Source organism: Hyperolius riggenbachi, chromosome 3, assembly GCF_040937935.1.
Source record: "Hyperolius riggenbachi isolate aHypRig1 chromosome 3, aHypRig1.pri, whole genome shotgun sequence".
NCBI classification, from domain to species: domain Eukaryota; kingdom Metazoa; phylum Chordata; class Amphibia; order Anura; family Hyperoliidae; genus Hyperolius; species Hyperolius riggenbachi.
Window position 1 is genome coordinate 120,196,587 of NC_090648.1, and position 24,642 is coordinate 120,221,228.

Here is a 24,642-nt window from a genome sequence, read left to right on the forward strand (position 1 = left end):
ATGGAGCCAAATACAGGGCAAACTTGGAAGAAAACCTCTTGGAGACTGCAAAAGACTTGAGACTGGGGCGGAGGTTCACCTTCCAGCAGAACAATAACCCTAAACATAAAGCCAGGGCAACAATGGAATGGTTTAAAACAAAACATACCTATGTGTTAGAATGGCCCAAAGTACAGATCTAAATCCAATCAAGAATCTGTGGCAAGATCTGAAAACTGCTGTTCACAAACGCTGTCCATCTAATCTGACTGAGCTGGAGCTGTTTTGCAAAGAAGAATGGGCACAGATTTCAGTCTCTAGATGTGCAAAGCTGGTAGAGACATACCCTTAGGCTAGTTTCACACCAGGACGTTGAGTTTTAGGGGACGTTATGGTCGCATAACGTGCCCCTAACGCAACGCCTGGTGCTCTCTAAGGTGGACGTCAGAGTGAGCCGCGTTGTGCAGCTCACTCTGGCGTTCGTGATGCCGTGATGCGTACTCTTGTGCGCATGCAGCATCACGTGGTCCCGCCGGCCAATCGCTGCACAGAGCGGCCGCTCCAGGAAGTAAACACTGCACGTCACTGAGTGCAGTGAATATTAATTAGCCATGTGCCTGGCCGCTCTCCGCTCCTCCCCAACGTTACTGAGCATGTGCAAGCAGTCTAACACGGCTCTGCCGCTTAGAAGGTACTGCATGCAGTACGTTGTCTGGTGGCGCAGCGTTACTGTGTAACGCAACGTGGGCACTGTGAACAGCCCATTGATTTTTCATTGCTGTGCGGTGGGGTGCGTTACAGGCTGCTCTAACGTGCGCCTGTAACGTCCCACTGTGAAACCAGCCTAAAAGACTGGCAGCTTTAATTGCAGCAAAAGGTGGTTCTACAAAGTATTGACTCAGGGGGCCGAATAATTACGCACACCCCACTTTGCAGTTATTTATTTGTAAAAAATGTTTGGAATGATGTATGATTTTCGATCCACTTCTCACGTGTACACCACTTTGTATTGGTCTTTCACGTGGAATTCCAATAAAATTGATGCATGTTTGTGGCAGTAATGTGACAAAATGTGGAAAACTTCAAGGGGGCCGAATACTTTTGCAACCCACTGTATGCAAACATATGCAAATAAGCACGTTTCTTCCTGAGTAAAATGAGCCATTGTTTGCTTTTCTCCCATGTTGCTGTCACTTACAGTAGGTAGTAGAAATCTGACATTACCGACAGGTTTTGAACTAGTCCATCTCTCTATAGGGGGATTCTCAGCGTGGCCTTTATTCTTTATAAAGACACTCCCTGAAAATGATAAATACAAAGATGCTGGCCAGCCTCCCTTCTTGCTGCACACTATTTTTGCAGTTGGACGGAGCAACTGTCATTCACTAAGTGCTTTTAAAAATAAAAAAAAACCTGAGAACCGCCCTATGAGAAGATAGGCTAGTCCAAAATCTGTCTGTAATGTCAGATTTCTACTACCTACTGTAAAGGTCCATACACACGCCAGATTTTTTTAATCGACCCATCGTTTGGACGTCCCGTCGTTCAGTCGTCCGGACGTCAAATCGGGCGTGTGTACAGTCCATCATTCAGCTGATAAGACTGGTCTTGAGTGATCCGCCACAGGTTGATGTAAGCCAATGGGATTGGCTTACATTGAAAGACAGGGCCAGGAGCCAATGAAATCGGCTCCTGACCCACTCACATGACTCTGCCGTCATAGAGACAGGCAGAGCCTGTGAGATGCATCGAGAATCGTCGGGTTTGAGTGGCGCAATTGGCGGGGAGCGGCAGATGCGCGCTGCGAACAGTGATTGAGATCTACGCCCTGCCAGCCAGGAGCCCACCAAAACAAGGCGTAGATCTCAATCACTGCGGTCCTTATCTAGTTAATATGAGAAAAAGCCAGCACAATAGGCATGGTCAAATGAGATGCTAATAATAGTTGATGCAAATGTCATGGTAATTTTATGCAAATACTGTAATAATGTGAATGGAATTACCATAACAATTGCACCAATTTGAGATTGCATCTCACTGACCATCTCTACAGTACAGAGACTGTTTATTACCAAGTGGCCTCAGCAGCTGTGTGTTTGAATAATATAGCAGTAGATCAGCCAGGGAACTACTTTTACGAGACGCTCAGATAAAGGAATGCTGCTGCATATGCTGAATTTGAACTAGTGATTGATACCTTGTAGTGACGCTTCACATTTTCTTCCATGAGGTCACTGTCACTGTCTGACATGTCATCAACAGATCTCCACATGAGACTGTCCACGAAGCGCCGTCTGCCGGTGTCACAAGCTGGTGGTGCATTCGGATCCTAAAGAAGACAAAGCTAATCAGGCTGACCCTTGCCATGAGCCTTTCTAATGAACCATGAGTCACTGAACCTTACCTCATACATAGAGAGAAAACCACATTGAATCAGCTTGTCCATTACATCCTGACTCAGACCATACAGGGACTGACATGGCTGAAACACAAGAATGGACAAAGTAAGCAGAAACACAAACACCCCTTCATAAATCTCTACACACGCGCGCGCACACACACACACACACACCACACACACACTCACGCACGCACCACACACACACACGATCTTATATGACTTGAGCTAAAAAAAATGATGTAGCCCACTGCGGCCACTAGGCATTTCCACTAACACAGTAAAGGGAGATGCGCTAGCAAATGAAAGCTGCTAGCTACCTAGTAATTATCCAGCTAGTGTTTTTCGTGGTAGAAGAGTTTTCCTCATGACCAGTTCCAGCAGAAAATCTTCTTGGGGACCTGTCAGTACAGCCAAATTAAGCTTCCCATTCCCCGACCAACAGAACTAAAACAATATGCTCCACAGGAATGTATGAGAGATTTTGCATCTCTCTAACATTTAAGGTAGCCATACGCACACAGATTGCCACTCAATGTGGCAAATAGATCAATCTGCTTTGGTCAATGTAATGGATTCCTACCACACAAAGCACATGAATTTTTAATAGACTACACAGTGCAGTGTAATCTGGGCTGTGGATCTACTGCTGCTCCTGCCCTGCCCCCAATCAACTGAGATATTCTATGTGGTCCAATCAAAAAAATGTCAACTTTTGTTAAACACTGATCAGAATTACAATTGATCTGACATATTGTGCAACAGATTTCCCGCTTTGAAGTAACTGAATCTGCAGGGAATAAAACAGGAAAATTGATGCGTGCAAGGCCTGTTGTCCTATAATCTTGTGCACTACACTAATCCTAACAACTAGTACACACCAAGAGCGCTTTTGAGTGCTTTTCAAAGTGCTTGGCTGCTGTAACCCTATGTATGAAGGTGTTCCCACACCAGTTTTGTGATTTTTTTTTTTAAATAGCAAACACGCTGCATTTAGCATTTTTTGCAGTAATTCAGCATGAATGAATGTGCAAAAACGATCATTCATTCAAAAATCGCTCTGCAAATCACAAATTGCTAAGAGCTAGTGACTGCGATTTTTGGTGGGCACTAGGCCTAGCCTTATTGTCGTATAGAGAATGAATCTTAAAGAGAATCTGTGTCATTGAAAAATGCCCCTGGAGGGGTACTCACCTCCGGGGAAGGGGGGGGGGGAGCCTCTGGATCCTATCAAGGCTTTCCCCGTCCTCTGGTGGTCTCGTTGCAGAGCCACGAATGGCGGGCATGTAAATATTTACCTTCCCGACTCCAGCGCAGGTGCAGTAGTGGCTCTCGGCTCTGAACTGGGATTGGCTATTTCCGTCTATTTCCGAGCAGAGAGGCGCAACAACGCCCCCACTGGAGCTAGAAAAGGTAAATAGTGAACAGCCGGACAAATTGGAGGGCCAGAGCGAAACCACTGTGGGGGGAGCGAGACCACCGTGGGGGAAGCCTCATTAGGATCCAGAAGCTTCCCCCTCCCAAGGTGAGTACCCCCCCAGGGGCATTTTTGTTTGCACAAAGTCTCTTTAAAGTTATATTGTGAAAATTATATTTTGTGCCTTGAATAAGAAAACTCTACAGGCTTAAAAAACGACCACGCTGGCTCTGTGCTTTATTACTCATATCACAAAATAGAAGCATTATAACGATTATAAACAAACAAACAAAAAATAAAAAATCAGAAAACGCATTACTTATACATCGTGCCAGTTTGGCACGTTAGCTGACAATAATTCGCAATCTACGCTTTCACATAAAAGAACTAAGGGAAAGTAGAATTAAAAAACACATTCCCTCATTTAACTTACCTAGGGCTTTTACTGCATACATTTGAAATCGGCGCCGGTAGACTTGGGCGCAGGATACAGCCGGTATATGGCTGATCCTGCTGCTGCACAAGTTCCGGTAGTGTTAATTACTATTCCTCCTCCAGGCCGCCATGGATAGTGGGGGAATGATATAATTTGGCTTCCAGCGATTGCTGGAGGCCGAATTACAGTGTTTTTTAAGCAACTTCAGCTCCGTCTTCTGACGGCGCCGACATTACTCACGGAGCATCGCTATAGATGTGATTCCCATTATAGTCTATGGTGGCGCTGGCTGCGCCCAAATCTAGCAGCACTGAAAAGCACTGCTCCGCTTTTTCTAGCTCCCTGTAGTCGTTTCTAGTCCCTCACCGTCGTTCCATGCTGCTCCCTTCAGCAGCTGCGCCCCTCCAAAGCTGCATTCGCAGCCCACTGGTGGCCTCAATCACACTCCTGTGGCTGGGAGTGTTCTGCGCTTGTGCAGTTCATAAAAATTAAAACTCCGCACGCAGCGAACACTCCCAGCTACGGTGCATGGGCAGTATACCAGCGAATGGCCCAGTCGGTCAGCTTTCAGAGGGACGGAGCAGCGCAGAATGACGAGGGACCAAGATGACTAGAGAGGGCAAGAAGAAGCACCAGGTAAGTTTAACTGTACACTCTGTTCGCTTAACATACTCATTAAAGACAACAAACTTCACAAATATATACCGGTAGCAGGAGAATATTCTTGGGTAGGAGGGCGCATAGGCACAGTATAATTTCATTCAGCTCCTCTTGGGTGAAAAAAATTTCCACGAGAAGTAAACTGGGCAGCTGTGCCAGCAGGGCATGCACTGCACAAGCTGCAGGGAAAGAAGGAAAGGGTTACAAGGTAGTGCCACAGATGCCATTTTGTGTGGAAACATTATGCACCTATTATTATTGACGATTTATAAAGTGCCAACATATTCGGTGGTGCTGCATACAGTAAGAAACAAACATGGGGTACATAATAATACAGACAAAGGTACAAAATACAGAATTGGTAATTACAGTGATAAATGTAACATGATGAATAAACGACCACCTAGAACCTACAGGAAATGTATAGTATTGTATTTATTAATGTCCAATTGTTGATCAAATATTTCCAGTAATAGCGATCTCTTAGGCCCCGTTCACACTTGCGGTTGTCTGCCAAACGGACCGGATGACCTGACCGGATCCGGACCGGATCCGGATCGGAACCGTACGGTTCTGATCCGGATCCGATCCGGATCCGGTCAGGTTGCATCAGGTGTTCATCAGGATGCGATCCGGATCCGTTTGGCAAAAGTTACGTAAAAAACAAAAAAAATGTTGGGGTCTGGGAGGTCAGCAGAAGGGGGACCTGTGGAATCAGGCCCTCCGCTGTTTAGCACTCACCTCCACCTCCAACATGCTGCCATCATCTCCAGCTCGTGCTGCTCCACTCCAAAATGCTTGCCCATGTGTCCCCGATCCAATATCGCCGCAACAATCCTCATAGGAAGTGGGGTAGAACATCCGGATTTTTAGCCAGTGTGTTGTGTGCTATCCGGTTCTCATTGATTTGTATTGGCCGGATGGTGCAGTCCGGCTCCGCCCCGGATACGGCTGCCGGAGGAGCCGGACCAAAAAATAGCGCATGTTGGAACGGACGCCGGAGTCCGGATCCGGTCCGGACGAAACGGACGCATGTGAACGGTGGCATAGACTTACATTGCTATGCCGTGCGTCCGTTTCGTCCGTTCCGCATGCGGTGCGGCTCCGGCACGGCGATTCCGGATAGCCACCGCTAGCCACCGCACATTAGCGGTGGCCGTCCGGAATCGCCGTGCCGGACCGCTTGCAGAACGGACGGAACGGACGCACGGCATAGCAATGAAAGCCTATGCGTCCGTTCACATGCGTCCGTTCTGCCGGACCGGAGCCGGACCGGAGCCGGACCGGATCCGGACTCCGTTCCAACATGCGCTATTTTTTGGTCCGGCTCCTCCGGCAGCCGTATCCGGAGCGGAGCCGGACTGCACCATCCGGCCAATACAAAGCAATGAGAGCCGGAGAGCGCACAACACACTGGCTACAAAACCCGGACGTTCTACCCCACTTCCTATGCATTTTGGATGGGGACCACATGGGCCCAGCGTTCAAAGAGTGGGGCAGCAGCGATTTCATGCTGGAGCTCTTTTTGGCAGCAACATGTCTGATATGTCTGACAAGGAGGCGAACAACAGGAAGGAGAGAATTCCCAGGTTTACGAGTAAAAAATGCCTGGATCCATGGTCCCAACTGCAGTCTCTGTATCCACGGATGGTCTCCACACGTCCACCTGTCTCCAACAATGACCCCAGACCCTTCTGCTGACCTCCCAGACCCCAGGTATTTACAGGATGTTATCTCCTTAAGAAACCGGATCCGGACCGCAACCGTGTTCACACCGCACGGAAACCGGATGCAAACGGACCGGATCCGGATAGGAACCATACGGATCAGGTCCGGTCCGGATACGGTGCGGTCCGGACATCCGGTGCGGTTTTTACTAAACCGCAAGTGTGAACGGGGCCTTACACTTGGATCTTTTCCTGCTGCATAAACGTAATTCAATTATACAGTTGTACAATTTTCACATATACGTAATTTCATGCCACAGAATGCTTACCTCCTATCGCTTCATACAGGAAGACAGGAAGAAGGGCGGCGCTCCTTTGTCCAAGTTCCCTAATGCTGTGTTGGGATGGGCGACACACTACATACACATCTGAAGGTCCAGAATACAAGGTCACATGGTTGCGCAAGATGTATAGACTGTGGCGGAGCAGATCCCAGCGCTGGCCAGAGAATCCCACATCAAATCCATGCAGGAGGATTTCTGTGACCATCACAGTGAACTCAGAGAGGAGTCTGGATAAACCGATCCCCTGAGGGAAACAGCATGGTGAAAACCAACAGTTGACTAAAGAGCAAGGTGAATCAACATTGACTGCACTTGTGAATCAAAACTGAGCACTTTATGACCAGAGAGGGTATCCGAATTCAGGTTCAGCTGGATCTGCACCCGAATAATGGAGAGAGCTGTATAAATCTTTTGAATGGCTGAGTTTATTATTTTATGCCTCGCTGATTATGTACTCAATACACCTAATATGCACATAGTAATAGGCTATGTTACATTTGATATTTGTGCACAGCAAATGGACGAAGATTTGTCCTTATTACCTATAGAATATATTCTATTTGCCCTTTTTAAAAAAAAAAAAAAACCTACACTGCCAGGTTACTGAACACTTAGCAGCCATACTTCATGTCTATATCAAGCCCAGTTTGGTCAAACAACTATGCATTGAGGAAATTCTGCCTACAATCAGTGCTGCAGTCACACAGAAGCTTCTCCTCTTTGTTTTGCAAATATAGCCTTCTCCCCTGCTTGCTCAAGATCAAGGAACATGTTCCTTGGTGAGCGCAATCAGGTAATAAGGCTACTATTTATTTTTGTTCCTTTTAATCAGGAGTTTATTCATTATTTATAGACGTTACAAAGGTGTGATTAATTTATGGGTGTATGGGGGAAGATTAACCGTAACACCATACAATTTTTTATATTTCTTTTTAGGTTAGGTTCACAGTAGGACGTTGCATTGTAAAGCTGCAACGCAACATTACAACGTACCCCAACAAAACACTGATAACGCACATTAACGATGCGTTACGGTCGCATAAAGTAGATACAGTAAAGCATATAGGCAATGAAAAGTAGGCTTTCCTGTACCTGGTAACGCGTGCATTTAGAGGTAATGCACTGCAGCAGTGGGTTACCATAACGCTAAACATTACAATGCAACACTAACATGGCACTGTGACCATTGCATAGGATTATCATTGCAGTGTGGTAAGCTGTGTTATAAGACTTTATAACGCAGCACCGCAACGTCCCACTGTGAACCTAGCCTCAACCTGAGAATTCCAAACAATTTTTCTGATTGAAACACCCAACCCGATTTCACATTTGGAAAATTTGGCCAATGTACCACTCGTGTGTTCAATTTTCACCCAATTACGAAAGGAAATAATTGAAAACTCTGAAAAACTTGCATTGGTCTATACCAGGCATGGGCAAACATGGCCCTCCAGCTGTTACGGAACTACAAGACCCACAATGCATTTGCCTTTATGAGTCATGACTGTGGCTGTCAGACTCCTGCAATGCATCGTGGGACTTGTAGTTCCTTAACAGCTGGAGGGCCAAGTTTGCCCATGCCTGGTCTATACCGCAAGAAATTGCCAATTTACCAAACACCATTCAATTTTCAGAAAAACTGATCAGAAAAATCCACTATTCCTGATCAACTTATATTGAAAAAAAAAAAGGAAATGCAATAAAATTTCTCGCTGGAATAGATTAAAGACATTTTGATGTTTTCTGTACACGCAATCGTTTTTATCGAATTGGTGTAAAATTTGATCTTTTTATTGTACGGTGGGTGGCCACCTTTAGTCTCTATGCCTTAACAATGAGTGTCACACCTCAGGTAATACATTTATCGGGAACCATGTGCAAGCTTCAGCTTCTACCATGTTCAGTATTTCTTGTGAATAAATTACTAAGAACGTGTTCCTGAACGAAAGCGTTAATGCCAAAGCAATCACTCACTCAATAAAAGCATGTTTTTAATGTAAATCACTCTTTCAGAAAACTAATATTTTCAATTTGGCAGCCTATTAATTATTGTGTGTAGGTGAACAGCGAAAGAACATGAGATATATTTAGACCTGAAGTCTTACAAAACAAGGAAATGCTTCATTATTAGTTGGCATTAACTTTAAAGGTACAAACAAATGTGGAAACAATGCTTTCCCAAAACCCATGTCACAAACAGCGCTTCTTATGTGTCTTGGGGGACATCATTACTAACATACAAACATTACTGTGTCCAATCTGGCAGAATTCCTATCCAAAGTCCCCAATCCATCCCAGGGACAGACAGCGTACTTACATCTCTGTACTTGTGTAGGAGAAGTGCTGACAGCATGTTGGGAGCCATGATTGCTGAGCTGAACACTGCAGCTGGAAAACAGGGAGGCAGAGGGTTAAGGAGCACCTGCCAATAAACCGTTCTTCACTAAATCAACTCCACTTTCTGATAACTGCATGCAACAAATAAACAGCAGTACATGCGAGTCCGACATACATCAATAGAAAGAAAACACCTTAACAGCATCGTGGTCTGGATTTACTTATGACTTGCTATACAGCCCCTATTTTCCCTAAAAATATACATTCCAATCGTGTTTTTCATCTGCTTATGTATATGTATCCCTTTATAAATGGCAGAGCATATAAAGTATCCTGGTGGTATGTTGCCACCAGTACCTCAGCCTGCTTTGTTTTGGCATATATTAGTTAAAGTGTAACTGTCAGGCATAAAATCAAAAATCAATTCTTTATTTTATCTGGTAAACAAGTAATAAGGATGCTAACCAGGCAATCCAAAAGTTAAAGAGAACCCGAGGTGGGAATTACTTTTACTATTGGGGCACAGAGGCTGGTTGTGCGCACTAAGACCAGCCTCTGTTGCCCCATCGTGTGTCTCCATGTCCCCCCTGCTCGCCGCTATACCCCCCGCATTGCTGGCGACACGCAGCGTGTCGCCAGCTCAATGTTTACCTTGCGCTGTCAGTCAGCGCCGCTCCCCCGCCTCCTCCGCATCGGCGCACCCGCCCGTGTCCCTTCCCTCCCGCTGATAGGAGGGAAGTGACGCGGCGGGTGGCGCCGATGCGGAGGAGGCGGGGGAGCGGCGCTGACTGACAGCGCAAGGTAAACATTGAGCTGGCGACACAGCCAGCAATGCGGGGGGTATAGCGGCGAGCAGGGGGGACATGGAGGCACACGATGGGGCAACAGAGGCTGGTCTTAGTGCGCACAACCAGCCTCTGTGCCCCAATAGTAAAAGTAATTCCCACCTCGGGTTCTCTTTAAAAATCACCCTTATTTTTCTTCTTCATAAAACATCATTCCCCAGTTTCCCTGGCTCTTATTTGGTACATTTAACGCACAAAGGAAGTCGAAGGGCATGCTGGCTTTTCTTTGTTTCCTCTTTACTTTCCCCTCTGATGCAGCCTGACTAATGCAGCCTGACTGGCTGAAGCCTCTTTACCTCCCATTTTCCCCTCCCACACCTCTGTTCCTCTCTGATTGGCCAATATTTCTCACACTGAGACAATGCACTGTCTACTGCAGAGCTGGGTGGGAGTATCTGAAGACTGGGAGGAGGGTGGGCAATGATACACAGACAGAGGGAGGAAATGATGTCAGGATTGGCTTCAAGATAGACACAGTCAACATGGAAAATCCTAAGGAGGATTTTCTCTTTTTTTACTATAGAAACATCACTAAAATCTAAATGTGGACAGTGCAATATATCTGTTATGTAAGTAGACCAAGTATTTATCTAGTTATGTATGTGGAGTTTTTTTTTTAGATAGTATGGCTGACTGCTCCTTTTTAAAACTTATAACAAAAAAAAAACAAAACCCCTCTGGGGGATACTTACCTCGGGATCCTAACGAGGCTTCCCCTGTCCTCCACTGTACCAGCAAACCAGCACTGCGACCCACCGAACAGCAGCAAGGTAAATATTTACCTACCGCGATCCAGTGCAGGTGCAGTAGTGGCTCTTTGTTCGGGGCTAAGAGCGGAAATAGCCGAGCCCAACCGTATCTGCGCTACTGCGAAGGCGAAAGTCCTTTGCGTCTGCACAATAGAGCAGATGAAATGGGCTCAGCTATTTCCGCCTTAGCCCGAATGAAAAGCCATTACTGCACCTGCACTGGATCTCGGTAGGTTAATATTGCTGTGCCTGTGCAGTACTTGTCAGGCTTTGTCGAGGAAGTTTTGTGGGAGCCAGCGCTGGATTCCCCCAGGTTCCAGAGGACAAGGAAGCCTCATTGGGACCCTGAGGCTTCCCCCTCCTGAGGTAAGTATCTCTTCACAGGTATAGGCCCTGATTCAAACATCTGTGCAGTTTTTTCCATGGAGAGGTTTTGTACCATGCACTTTTTCTCCCCCAAAAGTGTGTGTGTGTGTGTGTGTGTGGGGGGGGGGGGGGGGGGAATAGTCACTGCGTCTTATGAGCCCAAATACAATATTCTGCCCCCTGTCCTCTGTCCCTAATCCATCTGTCCCCTGTCAGGCATCCTATGCCATTGGTGGGCAGTGTGTAGGCTGTTATTTACCGCATAACAGTGCCACAGTGCGGAGATGAGAAGCTGTAATCCTCATAGTAAAGCTGCTGAGGGGTCTGTGCTCACAGCCAAAGTATTCCTCTCTTCACTTCCGCATACATCACTAATGTGAAAGTGAAGAGATAAATACTTTGGCTGCAAGCATTTAACATCTCTACACCCCAAAGTGGCAATACATTTCCAAAGGCTTTATAGCTCAGTGGTCAAAGAAACTGCTATTAAAATTTTAAATATCATGGCACACTCAACATAGCATAGCATGGTCTATGGCTAAAAGTATTCGAGATAGAGGCTCAGCAGGACAGCCAGGCAATCACAATGGTAAAAGTAAAGTTTATTGAACATACTATGTAAACATTCACAGTGCAGGTGGAAAAAGTATGTGAACCCCTAGACTAATGACATCTCCAAAAGATAATTGGAGTGAGGTGTCAGCCAGCTGGAGTCCAATTAATGAGATGAGATTGGGGGTGTTGGTTACAGCTGCCTTGTCCTATAAAAAACACACACCAGTTTTGGGTCCACGGTAAGACAAATTGTCTATGAATGGAGAAAGTTCAGCACTGCTGCTACTCTCTCTAGGAGTGGCCGTCCTGTAAAGATGACTGCAAGAGCACAGCGCAGAATGCTCAATGAGGTGAATAAGAATCCTAAAGCGTCAGCTAAAGACTTGCAAAAGTCTCTGGGATATGCTAACAACCATGTTAGCGAATCTGCGATACGTAAAACACTAAACAAGAATGGAGTTCATGGGAGAATACCACAGAGGAAGCCACTGCTGTACAAAAAAAAACCATTGCTGTACGTTTAGAGAGCACCTGGATGTTTCACAGCAATACTGGTAAAATATTCAGTGGACAGATGAAACCAAAGTGGAGTTGTTTGGAAGAAGTACACAGGGCAGTTTCTAGGCTAAATTTCACCCAGTTCGAGAGTCAAAAAATATGCCCCCCCCCACACTGGCCTGACCCCACAACCCCCCTCCCAGTACATGTTGCAATCCCACTTCCAGATAAAATAATTAATAAGTTCCCTGCCTCCAGATAAAATAATCAAATACTTCCATGCCTCCAGATAAAATGATCAAATACTTCCATGCCTCCAGATAAAATAAGTAAACATGTGCCGCACAATAAAAATAAAGTTGTCACAATCATCGAGATAAAATAGTGAAGTAGTTACACACCACCAAATAAAATAATGAAACAGCCAGGTGTCTCAAACAAACAAATTACATAGGCAGGTGCATCAAGATAAAATGATTAAGTAGCCAAGTTTGCCCATAAACAAATTAACTAGCCATGTTCCCCCGATAAAATAATTAAGTAGCCACGTGCACATATACAGTATTAGTATTAGCTTGCAAGATGTATCCCCATGATATTAGGTAGCCATAGCTGTCCCCTAATTGCTGGCTTGGCGCAGGGTGCTTGCTGAGGGCTGTCGGCAGGGAGCTGGCTGTGGCAGGGAGCTGCCTAGAGTAGGATGCTGGCTGCCTGAGGCATAGTGCATGCTGGGGTAGGGTGCTGCCTGGGGGCAGACTGCTGCCTAGCGCAGGGTGCTGGCTTGCTGGGGGGGCTGGGTGCTGGCTTGCTGGGGGGGCTGGGTGCTGGCTTGCTGGGGGGAGGCTGGGTGCAGGCTTGCTGGGGGGGGGGGCTGGGTGCTGACTGGGTGCAGGCTTGCTGTGGGGCTGACTGGGTGCAGGCTTGCTGGGGGGCTGGGTGCTGACTGGGTGCAGGCTTGCTGGGGGGCTGGGTGCTGAATGGGTGCAGGCTTGCTGGGGGGCTGAGTGCTGACTGGGTGCAGGCTTGCTGGGGGCTGGGTGCTGACTGGGTGCAGGCTTGCTGGGAGGGCTGGGTGCAGGCTTGCTGGGGGGGCTGGGTGCTGACTGGGTGCAGGCTTGCTGGGGGGCTGGGTGCAGGCTTGCTGGGGGGGGCTGGGTGTTGACTGGGTGCAGGCTTGCTGGGGGGGCTGGGTGCTGACTGGGTGCAGGCTTGCTGGGGGGGCTGGGTGCTGACTGGGTGCAGGCTTGCTGGGGGGCTGGGTGCAGGCTTGCTGGGGGGGCTGGGTGCTGACTGGGTGCAGGCTTGCTGGGTGCTGACTGGGTGCAGGCTTGCTGGGCGGTGGGTGCTGACTGGGTGCAGGCTTGCTGGGGGGGGCTGGGTGCAGGCTTGCTGGGGGGGCTGGGTGCTGACTGGGTGCCGGCTTTCTAGGGGGGCTGGGTGAAGGCTTGCTTGGGGGGCTGGGTGCTGACTGGGGGTTACAGACCTCAGATCTGCGGCGACCAGTCCTCCGCTGATGAATCAGTCAGTGCCGCCCCCGCCGCTTGAACATCCACGTTATTGCAGGCATCAGCGCGTAAGCAGTGACAGAAGGTACGCACGCTACTCGCGCCCAGAGTACTCCACATGCGGAAGTGACGTCATTAGTCACTTCCGCATGTGGAGTACACTGTGCGCGAGTAGCGTGCGTCCTTCTGACACTGCTTATGCGCTGATGCCTGCAATAACGAGGATGTTCAGGCGGCGGGGGCGGCACTGACTGATAGGATTATTGCGAGAGGGGGGCGCAGGCAATGGCGGCAGCGGCTGGTGGCAGGTATGGCGCCCATAGCACAAGCCATACCTGCACGCACCCCACCTGGTGACGTCACATCCTTCTCCTTCTGCCTGGCGCCCCCCAATCTGTCTCTCATTGGCGCCCCGTTCAGCAAAACCGGCTGAACGGGGCTAGAAACGGCCCTGGAAGTACACAATACTATGTGTGGAGTAAAAGAGGCACAGCACACCAACATCAAAACCTCATCCCAACTGTGAAGTATGGTGGTGGGGGGCATCATGGTTTGGGGCTGCTTTGCTGCGTCAGGGCCTGGATGGATTGCTATCATCGAAGGAAAAATGAATGCAGGAGAACTTAAGGCCATCTGTCCACCAGCTGAAGCTCAGCAGAAGATCGGTGTTGCAACAGGACAACGACCCAAAGTATAGAAATAAATCAACAACGGAATGGCTTAAAAATCACATTTTATGACTTGTGCAGAAATCCATATAATTCCAAAGGGTATACATACTGTTTCTGTACCGTGTATCGACCAGCTGATCCGGCCAGCTGAGAATATTCAGCTGGCCCGATCAAGCCGCTCGACCCTCGCCCGCTCGATCCCCGCCCGCTCGATCCCCGCCGGCGGACAATGGCAGGGAATCGAGCGCTGATAAGGAAACGCCGGCGGGGACGAGCGGTAATCGATCCGCGCGGACGAGCAGGGACGCGGCTGGGGTCGATCCGGCGGCTAACCGAGCCGCCGGTCGACCCGTGTATTCCCGGCATAAGGCCCCATTCACACTTGAAAGCACAAAACTCCGGCGATTACTGCCAGCGTTTTGCAGGAGTGATTTTTCCGCGATTTCACGCGGGAAAAAAAAAATCACTGGACACTGCAGCGATTTCCCCGCGATCGCATTCAGCGCTTCTATAGCACTGAAACACGATCGCCGGGAAATCGCCTGAAAATGGTGCAGGCTACGCGTTTGGCGATTGACAGCTGAACTGTTACAATATACTCATCTCTGCAAATAAAATGGCATTCAGGTGGAAACTTCAAGCAAGATGAGAACCTCTCTCACCTTCACCACCTCCAACTATACAAAGTCCCCAGCTGCAATTGTGACCATTTTAACCCCTTCTGGACCGGACGGCTCCGGCTGCTTTAAGACCAGAGCCGTCCATGCCATTTTTGCACTGTGATTGGCTCACACCAATCATGGGGTCAGGATCCAATGAAATCGGCTCCTGATCGATATGCGGTAGCTTTGCTGTGAGCGTGACAGCAGAGTGAATGGGTATAGCGATGCGAACGGCGAGAGCACGCGGCGGGTGTGATTAAGATCTACGCCCTGGCAGGAATAACCAGAAGTAAACAGGGTGTAGATTTCAAGCATCAAGGTCTGGAAAGAAAGATCGTGTGAACCTACTGATTTCTTGGTAATTCCAACTTGCATACAAATTGTTGACAAATTGAAATTGGACCATTTAAATGCACTCCAATGTGATTATGATTGGCCCCAACACCAAATTGCATACAGTTTGCATGAAATTTGCATGCTAGCTGAAATTACTACGGTAGCATCCCATTGACCATCTTCAGTCATGGCATAATCGGTTTCACATCCATATGGACACCATTAGTTTGAGGCCCCTTTCACACTGGTACGTTGCGGTGGCCAATTTTGCCGCAGGGTAACACTATGCCAATGTCTTTGGGGTTTTCAAACCTCTGCTGCAAATGTCCGATTCACTGCAAAAGTTGCTGGGCAACATGCGCTGCAACATGTGGCGAACCACAAGTCATGTATGTCTATGGCGACGCAACATTTTTTTTTTATTATTATGGCATTTGCGTTAAGCGCTCAAGCTAATTTTTTTTAATACACTTGTGCGCAATTCGTTTTTCGGCCTCAGGAAGCGAGTGCTAGAGAGCCCCACTTCCTGCTCGGCTTGTAGTCAGAAGGGGAATTATTATTATGCACTGCCGCTGTAATCTCTGATGGCTATTTTTACCGTTGCAGTGCGATGCGTCCATTGCACCGCAACGCTTTAATACCGCCGGTTAGCAGTGTGAAGCCGGCCTGAAGGGAATAGCGTTTTTGTCGTTTCTTCTAATCACAGCTGGAAGCAGAAATGCTTTCTACTTGACGTGAGGTCTTCTGAGGTAGCCAAGGAAAACAATTAGTCATATGTTCAGTTGTTTGTTTTCTACGTGATGTTCAAGACTTTGTAATGTGTATGTGTACACAATCCAGCCTGAAGCTAAAGGGTTATAATGTGAAAGCCAGCGTTCAGCATGGGAAGCAGGCATTAGATAAGGAATATTACTGACACAGGAGGGGGGGGTCACATGTCCCCTCTGGAAAGGTGCCACCATTTTTTACATTATTGCGGCCCCCTCTTCATTGTTTCCAGGCGCTGTCATCTGACAAAAGATCACTTCAGCAGTGTGCGCAAATCACAAAACGTATCAAAGCGTTCAAAAGGCTCCCAGACAAAAGGATCAAGGGAGATGGAGCAATTTACATTAATGAAGAGGCAAGAAATGAGAATAAATCCATCTGATGCTCGCCCACAACATGATGCAGGGAGGAGCTCTGTACAGGGAGGGGGGACAATGCAGATTAGTGACAGCCTGGATATACACTGGGGTAGCTCCAAAGTTTTACAGATAACTTGCTTTCATGTATCCGTTCTCTATATACCACCAGCTGCAGCACTAGAGAGCTGTAAGAGTTAGTGGATTACAAGATCCAGGACCTTCTAGAGGCCATCAACCATCAAACTAGGCCCGAACTGAGCGATTTCTGTCTGAAATTGTGATTTCGAATTGATTCACGATTTTCTTCAAATCAAGCTTTGTGCCCTGTCTGTGCCTGCTCGTTCCCCCTCTGTCACCTTGTCTCTCTTTGTGCCCCCTTTGCCTCTTTATGCCACCTCTGGGTCTCTCTCTTGCCCCCTTTGTTTCTCTCTGTGCCTCCTCTGTCTCTCTCTGTGCCCACTCTGTCTCTCTCTGTGCCTCCTCTGTCCCCCAAGCTGCATCAGTTCTGGACATAGCTTCCAACAAAAGTCCAGCGATGCCCGTCTAACCACTTCGCCTCCTGCAGGCTCTAATGCACGGAATACTTCCTGTATGTCATGTAACATACAGGAACCTGTAGTTTTGCCAAGCACAAGAGCTGGCACATGGCAAGAGAGGACGGACAGCGTTGGACTCGTGTGGAAGGTATCTCCAACGCTGCGGGCCGCAAGCGCCGGGACTTTGGGGAAGTTTGAAGCTGCTTCTTCAAACTTCCCCATGTGGAAATGACGTGATCGAGATAATCGCCGCTTTGACGATTCCGAAATTGCGATCTTGGTGATCGCGATTTCAGTTTAAATTTGATTTATCTTTCAGGCCTACATCAAACTATTTCATCAACATGATTTAAAGGAAGTATAAAGTGTGATAAAAAAAATGAACTTAACTGGGGCTTCTTTCAGCCCCCTGGAGTCCTGCTGTGCCCACAACGCCGGTCCAAGTCCCTTCGGCCAGCAGCGGGCGATCCTCGCTAAGCTGGCCGACCATGCGCTACCTCATCGCGCTCCCGTGGGCCAGAAGCAAACGCCAAACTTGTTACTGCGCATGCACGCCTATGGGAGTGCTAACTGGGTGCGCATGGCTCGAGGCCACACATGCGCAGTAGCTGCCGATTGCCCAGCTTTTCAGGGGGTCGCCGCTGCTGACCGGAAGCACTTGGACCAGCCCCAGGTAAGAAGCCCCAGGTAACTTCAACACATTTTCTCCCCTGAAGTGTCTGCTACCTCAGAAATGTTACAAACAACAGCTTTGTAAGTCTGCCCACATTTGCCTTTGTGAATTTTCATCACAGGCATTTTCATGACAGGAAAACACGCATTTGAAATAGTCCTAAACCTTCAATCACAGTTAACACAGGCGGCAACATCCTTACTGCTGGAAGGTGCATCACTGCAGAATGTTTGTTCTGAAGTGAGTAGAAAAGACACCTGGTTTCCCAGATTGGCTGTATAGCTAAACAGCCTAGGCTAAACATCACTGCAAGCGTGGGGTTACATACACGTATAAATAGGAAGTGTTTCTGATGGAGAAACCAGGATAATGTAAAATTGGGTATCCTGAATAATTTCGTGCATTCTCTAGGTGCCTCTTGAAAAACAGATTAGTTAACATTTTTGAGGGGTCTGTCTGATTTTTATTTGGCTTACTTCTTGTGATCGCAGCACCAGGGGGAAAAAAACGTCAAGATATTGAACCAGTGTTTTCTAAGCATTTGCTGCCCCTGAAACATTGCATTGTAATGTTTTCAAGCGCTGTGTAAATGCATCACTAACCAAATACAACTAACAGCTGCCCATGTGACCGCAGCATTACCATAGCGTTCTATGAGTAATGCTTCCAAGACAGTTCTCTGGCTGAAGGTGGTTGAGTGAATGAACCCTGGGGGCCATCATACTCTGCTGGATGCTGGAAAGTAAACTAAATAAAACGTCACAAGGCAATCAAATGGCTAGAGCATAATCTGGTGCTTATGTTGCAGGAAATGAAGACAGCTGAGAATCATTATTACCAGATAAGATTTTCCAGCACCTTCAGAGTGACTACATGGGCTATATCCATGCATGAGCTAAATATGAAGCTCAATACAGGTCCTGGGCCCATATGCAATTCCCTTTTTCTCCTGACTTATCTCCTAGGAAGTCATTTTTCATCTTATTTTTAAATAAATTTTTCAGCACTTTGAGAAAAAATGAGTTGCATATGGGCCCGTGTCGCCAAATGAGAAATTTTCACATCAACAGGCAACCTACAGTCAGCAAGCAAGGACCGCCTGTTACAGAACTGTACTGTGGGGATCATATACCAATATAAAAACAGGAAAGGATTCTTAATAAAGTCTAACAATACATGTAGTCCCCGGTTAACGAACGAGATAGGGACTGTAGGTTTGTTCTTAACCCAAATCTGTTCTTAAGTGAGAACACTGTGCAATCTCTGTCCCCTGTACCTCCAGTGTCCCCCTCTGTGTCACCTCGGACCCCTGTACCCGCTTACACAAGTTTAAAATTCATTTTTTTCTTTGAATTTTTTACATCGATTTTCTTAAAAACTACAAGTCCAATTTGAAAAAAAAAATGTTTTTGACTTGTTCCCACAGAATCCATGCCGTTTGTATCGGCAGGTCGTTTGTAAGTGAGGGGTTCATAAGTTGGGGGCTACCTGTATATATTCAGGTTGAATCTTGCACGCCAAGTATGCAGATTTATTTGACCAAATCTGATGAAAATCTGTCTATTGTGTCCATCTGCGCTTGTGATTTCCATTTGGAGAAAAAAAAAATGTAAGGAAAATAATGTGAATAGCCAAATCGTGGGGAAAATCGAAGGTTGTTTTGTGATTTTTCCTGCTCTTCTTTCCAAAATATAGCAGCACTAACGCACCAAAAATGCAGCAAGCCTGCGATTTCTATTCAGGAAAAATCGAAATCCACTAGTGAAAAATAAGCACCGGGACTTGCATGTTAATCGAGGTGCTGTAGCGATTTGCAAAACGGACGAGATCAGATTCAGACCGAAACGAGCCTAGTGGTAAAGGGCTCTTACAGTACACCTGGTATGACAGATATGACAGACTTATTTGAACCTGAGACAGTTGACACTGCAATATTTATACTTACCTGGGGCTTATTCCAGCACCATGAGATGCGTGGGCCACCTCACCATCACCCCCGGCCTCTCCACTCTCCCATAGTAGCCGCCGGTATCGGTGTCAGTCCTCTTCCGTGCATGCGCAGCCTGGACGCGCACTCTGGCCGGGCCACACTTGCACAGAAAAGGACGACTGGCCCCGACTGATAGCAATACCGGCGGTGGCTACGGGAGAACAGAACGGCCGGGGAGGATGGTGAGGGAGCCTACACACCTCATGGGGCTGGAGGAAGCCCCAGGTAAGTATAGAGTGTGTACAGTCTCTGGTACACGTTAAGATCACAGTGGGGCATTGCGGTGCGATATAACAAAAGCATTTTAATGCACAAAATCGCATTACACTAGTAAGTCTATGCAAGGTTCACACTGCATCCGCTGCAATGCGATTCAACGGACTACGGTATCACAACACAGTGCATTACCGCATATCGGGCGTATTAACAGTGGTAGTGAAGCATACTTTTCATTTACTGCATGCTTTACTGTATGTGATCCACACTCGCTATTACGCTTGCATAATGTGCAATGCGACTTCTCCCCTCTGTTGCGTTGCGGTTTTTACAGGGAACACAACGCAACTCCCACTGTGAGCCCAGCCTAAGTGGCTAGCCTCCTGGCTCTGCTCTTCATACATAAATCACTCAAAACAAGCAGTCAGAAGTACCGGCCGTATTTCAGAACCAGATCACATAATCAGTAAGCAGTGAAGTCAAACAATGCACATGACAGCTAAATTGCTAGCAATAGCGTTGCGGTTTGGATGTTTTTGGCCGAATTTCACAAGTTCCTGTACTGAAGAACACATTTCCTGCAGTCAGTTAGTTTTATCACCTGTGTGCCTGGAATCCCGCATCAGTACCGCCTGTTTTTCTGCGTGTAAGGAATAACTGTCAGTGCTGAAATGCAGGTGCACAGAGGCAGAAATTCAGAAGCACTGACTAGTATTTCTCAATACAGGAACGTGAAATTCAGCCTGAACTTATTATTTTTCATTATTTATAGAGCATCAATATCTTCCATAGCGCTGTATATAGCACAAAACAGATAGTGGGGAGGATAGATACAAGACCCATTAAAAACTCTGTACAATCAGGGCATCCAGCAACACACATATAAATACATTTATAGTTGATGTGTGGATTGCAACATCACCAATGCTGGTACATGTTCATATGATAAATTACAGCAGAAACAATAAACACTAGGAGGAGGTCCCCGCCCTTGCAAGGTTACAATTCAGAGCAGGGGTACCCAAACATTTTGGATCGAGGGCCGGGTCAACATACTTCAGACTGCTGGGGGGCCGGAGTATATATATAAAATGATGTATAAGTCTTTGCGGGCCAGACAGTGAAGCAAACCCAGGTGACAATCTTCAGTCCAATTGGACAGCAATGTCACCTGATGTGGAATTTGAATGGAAACCAGCAAATTATTGCTTTCTGGCTTCCATGTGGATGGGTGGTGCCAGCACTGCTATTCCATATGGGTACCAACAATATTTAAAGATATAGCTGACAGCATCTATAAGTAATACATTTTGTGTGGGAGGGGCCGGTAAAAAAGCCCCAGGGGGCCACATTTGGCCCGCGGGCCTTAGTTTGAGAACCACTGATTTAGAGGGTAGTGGCATGGAGACAGTAAGGGAGGAGACACAGGGGATAGCAGATGAGGTAGTGAGCCACTAATGATAGCATTGACAAATTATAAATGAAGATAATTGCATCTATAACATCTATCATAAACCCTTTGTATTATTTTATAGTTAAGAGTTAGAATCTACCTTTACAGTGAATGACCACAGTTTGGTTATGTTTTTTTCAGCTCCTATACAGACAAATATTGAACTACTGAACTCTTATCTTTTCCCTGCACTTCTAAAGGGGGCCATACACTAGGCGACCAACCAACCAATCGACCATCCAATTCGATTATTATAATCGAATTGGATGAAAATTGGTGCTGCCAAGTGCATGCCCGACCAACATTTCGGGACAGAAATTGGCCGCACAGTCGATCGCACATGTTGGAAAATGTCGGGCCGAGGTTGGTTGGTCGGGTGCGCGGTGATACGGCGGCCGAATTGCGAACGAGCGGCGACACGAAACTCCCGCCGCTGCAATGTATACATGTATGCAGCACCTATGACCTCTTCCTTTAGGGGGCGGGGCTACGGGCAGAAGGAGGACACCGGGTACATATAATAAAGTTTTATAAAATGAATCGCAAAGCGTGGTACAGTTTACAGCGCCGGGAATGGCACAGTGCTGCAGTGATTCCTAGTGGGTTCCAGGTCTGAGCATTGTTCTAATAAGCCAGCAATACAACAAAACAAACCGGAAAGAGAGCTCGTCAGTGACCTCCTACTACCAGAAAGCATCAGAATCAAATATACATAAGCCAACATTTATTCCTATAGAACAACCTGCACTGAACCTTAGAGGGTGTTTACAGTAACAGGTGCAGATGGGCTCAGTGTGCTGCAGTATTCAGCAGTGATGACTATGCAAAGCTGTTCTGCTGACAACAGGTGAGGAGGATTTCTATGTTATTATAGCACTGGCTTCCCAACAGCATCCAGTAATACAATATTGCAAAAATGACACACAAACAGTCCATTTCCACAAACAATGGAAAAATGTAGCATGAACATGCATTATTTTTCCTGAGGGACACCTGTATACTTGAAAACTAACTCGAAGTGAGAACAAAACAAACCTGACCTCCTTCTCCTGATGTTTTATGGTGGATCTCAATCACCTTGGCTCTGTTGGCTTAGGCGATCTACCTTAGTTCACAAGCATTCATGTAAAAAGGGCGTCAGGAAATTTGGGCGCAAGGTGAAGCCGAAAACGCTTACCCTGCTATTGCAAATTTACCAGTGGCGTAAATTACTATTCCCCCTCCAGACTGCGAAGGACTCAGGGGTAAGATGCAATTTGGCTGCCAGCTATTGTTCGGGGCTGAACTGCAGTTTTTTTTTTCACAATTTGGGCTCTGTCTTATACCAGCACCCAAATTACCTGCGCCGCTATAGCTGTAATTCACAGTTAAATCTATGGCTGAGCCCATTTTACCTGTCTCAATTTCCATAGACTGCACTGGTTGCTTTGCACTGCACTGGTTCCTTTGCATTATAATGGCATACTTTCTGCGGTAGGCACAGATCACCTGGTAAAACACTGTTGACCTTGCGTTGGGATTGCGGCGATTTGAGTACTTCCGTCACATCACACTAAGTATGAAAGTCTCTGTAGACTTTAATTTCATTAGCAGTCTGTTGCGGTAAAATTGCTTAGCGCAACAGGCCTGAAACTGGGCCAATCATAACTGGCATGAAGTTAACCAGTTTACCACTGAGAGGTTTTACCCCTTATGGACCAGAGCAATTTTCACCTTACAGAGCTCCTCCCTTTAATATGGCAATAACTTTATCACAACGAAAAGATCTAGAACTTTTTTTATTTTTGCCACCAATCAAGCTTTCTTTGGGTGGAACATTTTGCTAAGAATTATTACATATCTTGCAATATAATTATTTTATTCTAAATTCATTTTAACGGGAATAATAAGAAAAGTTGAAAAAGCATAATTATTTCTCTGTTTTTGGCCATTATAGTTTTAAAATAATACATGCTACTGTAATTTAAACCCACATATTTTATTTGACAATTTGTCCCAGGTATTACACTGTTTAAATTATGTCCCTATCCCAACGTACGGCGACACAATATTTTACTTCGAAATAAAAGGTGTATTTTTTCAGTTTTAAGTCCATCACTAATTACAAGTCCTTATTTGCAAAATAACAGTAATGTACCCTCATGACATACATATTAAAAGAGTTGAATCCCTAAAGTAAGGATCTATGTATTTTTTTTTTTTATTAATTGTTACTTTTTTATATTTTGTGTTTTCTTTTGGTAACTATGGGAGGGGATTTGTATTTAACCACCTTGGCGGTAATGACGAGCTCAGATCGTCCATTACCACCAGGCTGGATATCTCAGCCCCTGGTGGATCGTTTTTTACAAAATTTTTTCTTAAAACACGCAGCTAGCTCTTTGCTAGCTGCGTGTTTAATTCGATCGCCGCCGCTCTGCCGCTAAAAAGAGTGCCCCCCAGACCCTTAGCCCAACCTGGCCAATCACCGCCAGGCTGCACTATGGGGTGGATCGGGACTCCCCCGATGTCATCACATCGATGACGTCATTCCGAATGTCGCCAGGGAAGCCCTAACAGGAAATCCCGTTCAGAGTGGGATTTCCTGGTAGGTACGATCGCCGGTGACAATCGGAGGGGTGGGAGGGATAGCGCAGGGATGGGGGAATCATGTAGCTAGCACTAGGCTAGCTACATGATAGAAAAAAAAATAGGTGAAAAAAACCTCCCGCGGCCGAGCTCTGCAAAAAATCAAAACGCTGGGGTGGTTAATGGTATGTGTGTAGGTGTAATTTTATTATTTGGCCAATAGATGTCTCCCCCCACCACCACCACTTTATTCCTAGTGTGTTCTGTTTACTGCATACACCTTACAGGAAGTAACGCTTGTATGCTTTACTTTCACTTTGGTCAATGACCATCAGCATCTCATTGATGCCAGTAATCACTGATCACAGGCCCTTAGATAGGTGACTGATCTGTCTACTAATGGATGGCAATGAGAACGCTCGCGGGATATCGGGGTGGGAGACGTATATATCTACACCCCTGGAACAGGAACAGTCCCTCCCGTGAAGCATAAATATATTGTCTAGATTTCTATGTGGTTAATATGCTTGGTCCAATTCCGAGATGTATACAGTTTGCATGAAATGTGCATGAAAGCCATAATACTTTACATCTCATTGACCATCTCTAATGCTTGGAAATAAGCCGTCAATTGCAGTGGTGAAAACATAAACC

At 46.6% G+C, this 24,642-nt stretch overlaps 1 protein-coding gene across 2 annotated transcripts in view; it reads right to left on the bottom strand.

Annotated features, from left to right (window-relative positions):
• The window catches only part of GPAT2 (glycerol-3-phosphate acyltransferase 2, mitochondrial), a 128,612-nt gene that overhangs the window by 31,230 nt on the left and 72,740 nt on the right, over nucleotides 1-24,642 (bottom strand). For both annotated transcript variants that reach the window (XM_068274838.1, XM_068274839.1), the window contains exons 14-18: nucleotides 9,219-9,289; nucleotides 6,887-7,145; nucleotides 4,936-5,069; nucleotides 2,384-2,461; nucleotides 2,177-2,308 (exon numbers count right to left, since the gene is read on the bottom strand). In XM_068274838.1, coding sequence (XP_068130939.1) covers nucleotides 2,177-2,308; nucleotides 2,384-2,461; nucleotides 4,936-5,069; nucleotides 6,887-7,145; nucleotides 9,219-9,289 — 674 coding nt within the window. The remainder of the gene's footprint in view (nucleotides 1-2,176; nucleotides 2,309-2,383; nucleotides 2,462-4,935; nucleotides 5,070-6,886; nucleotides 7,146-9,218; nucleotides 9,290-24,642) is intronic.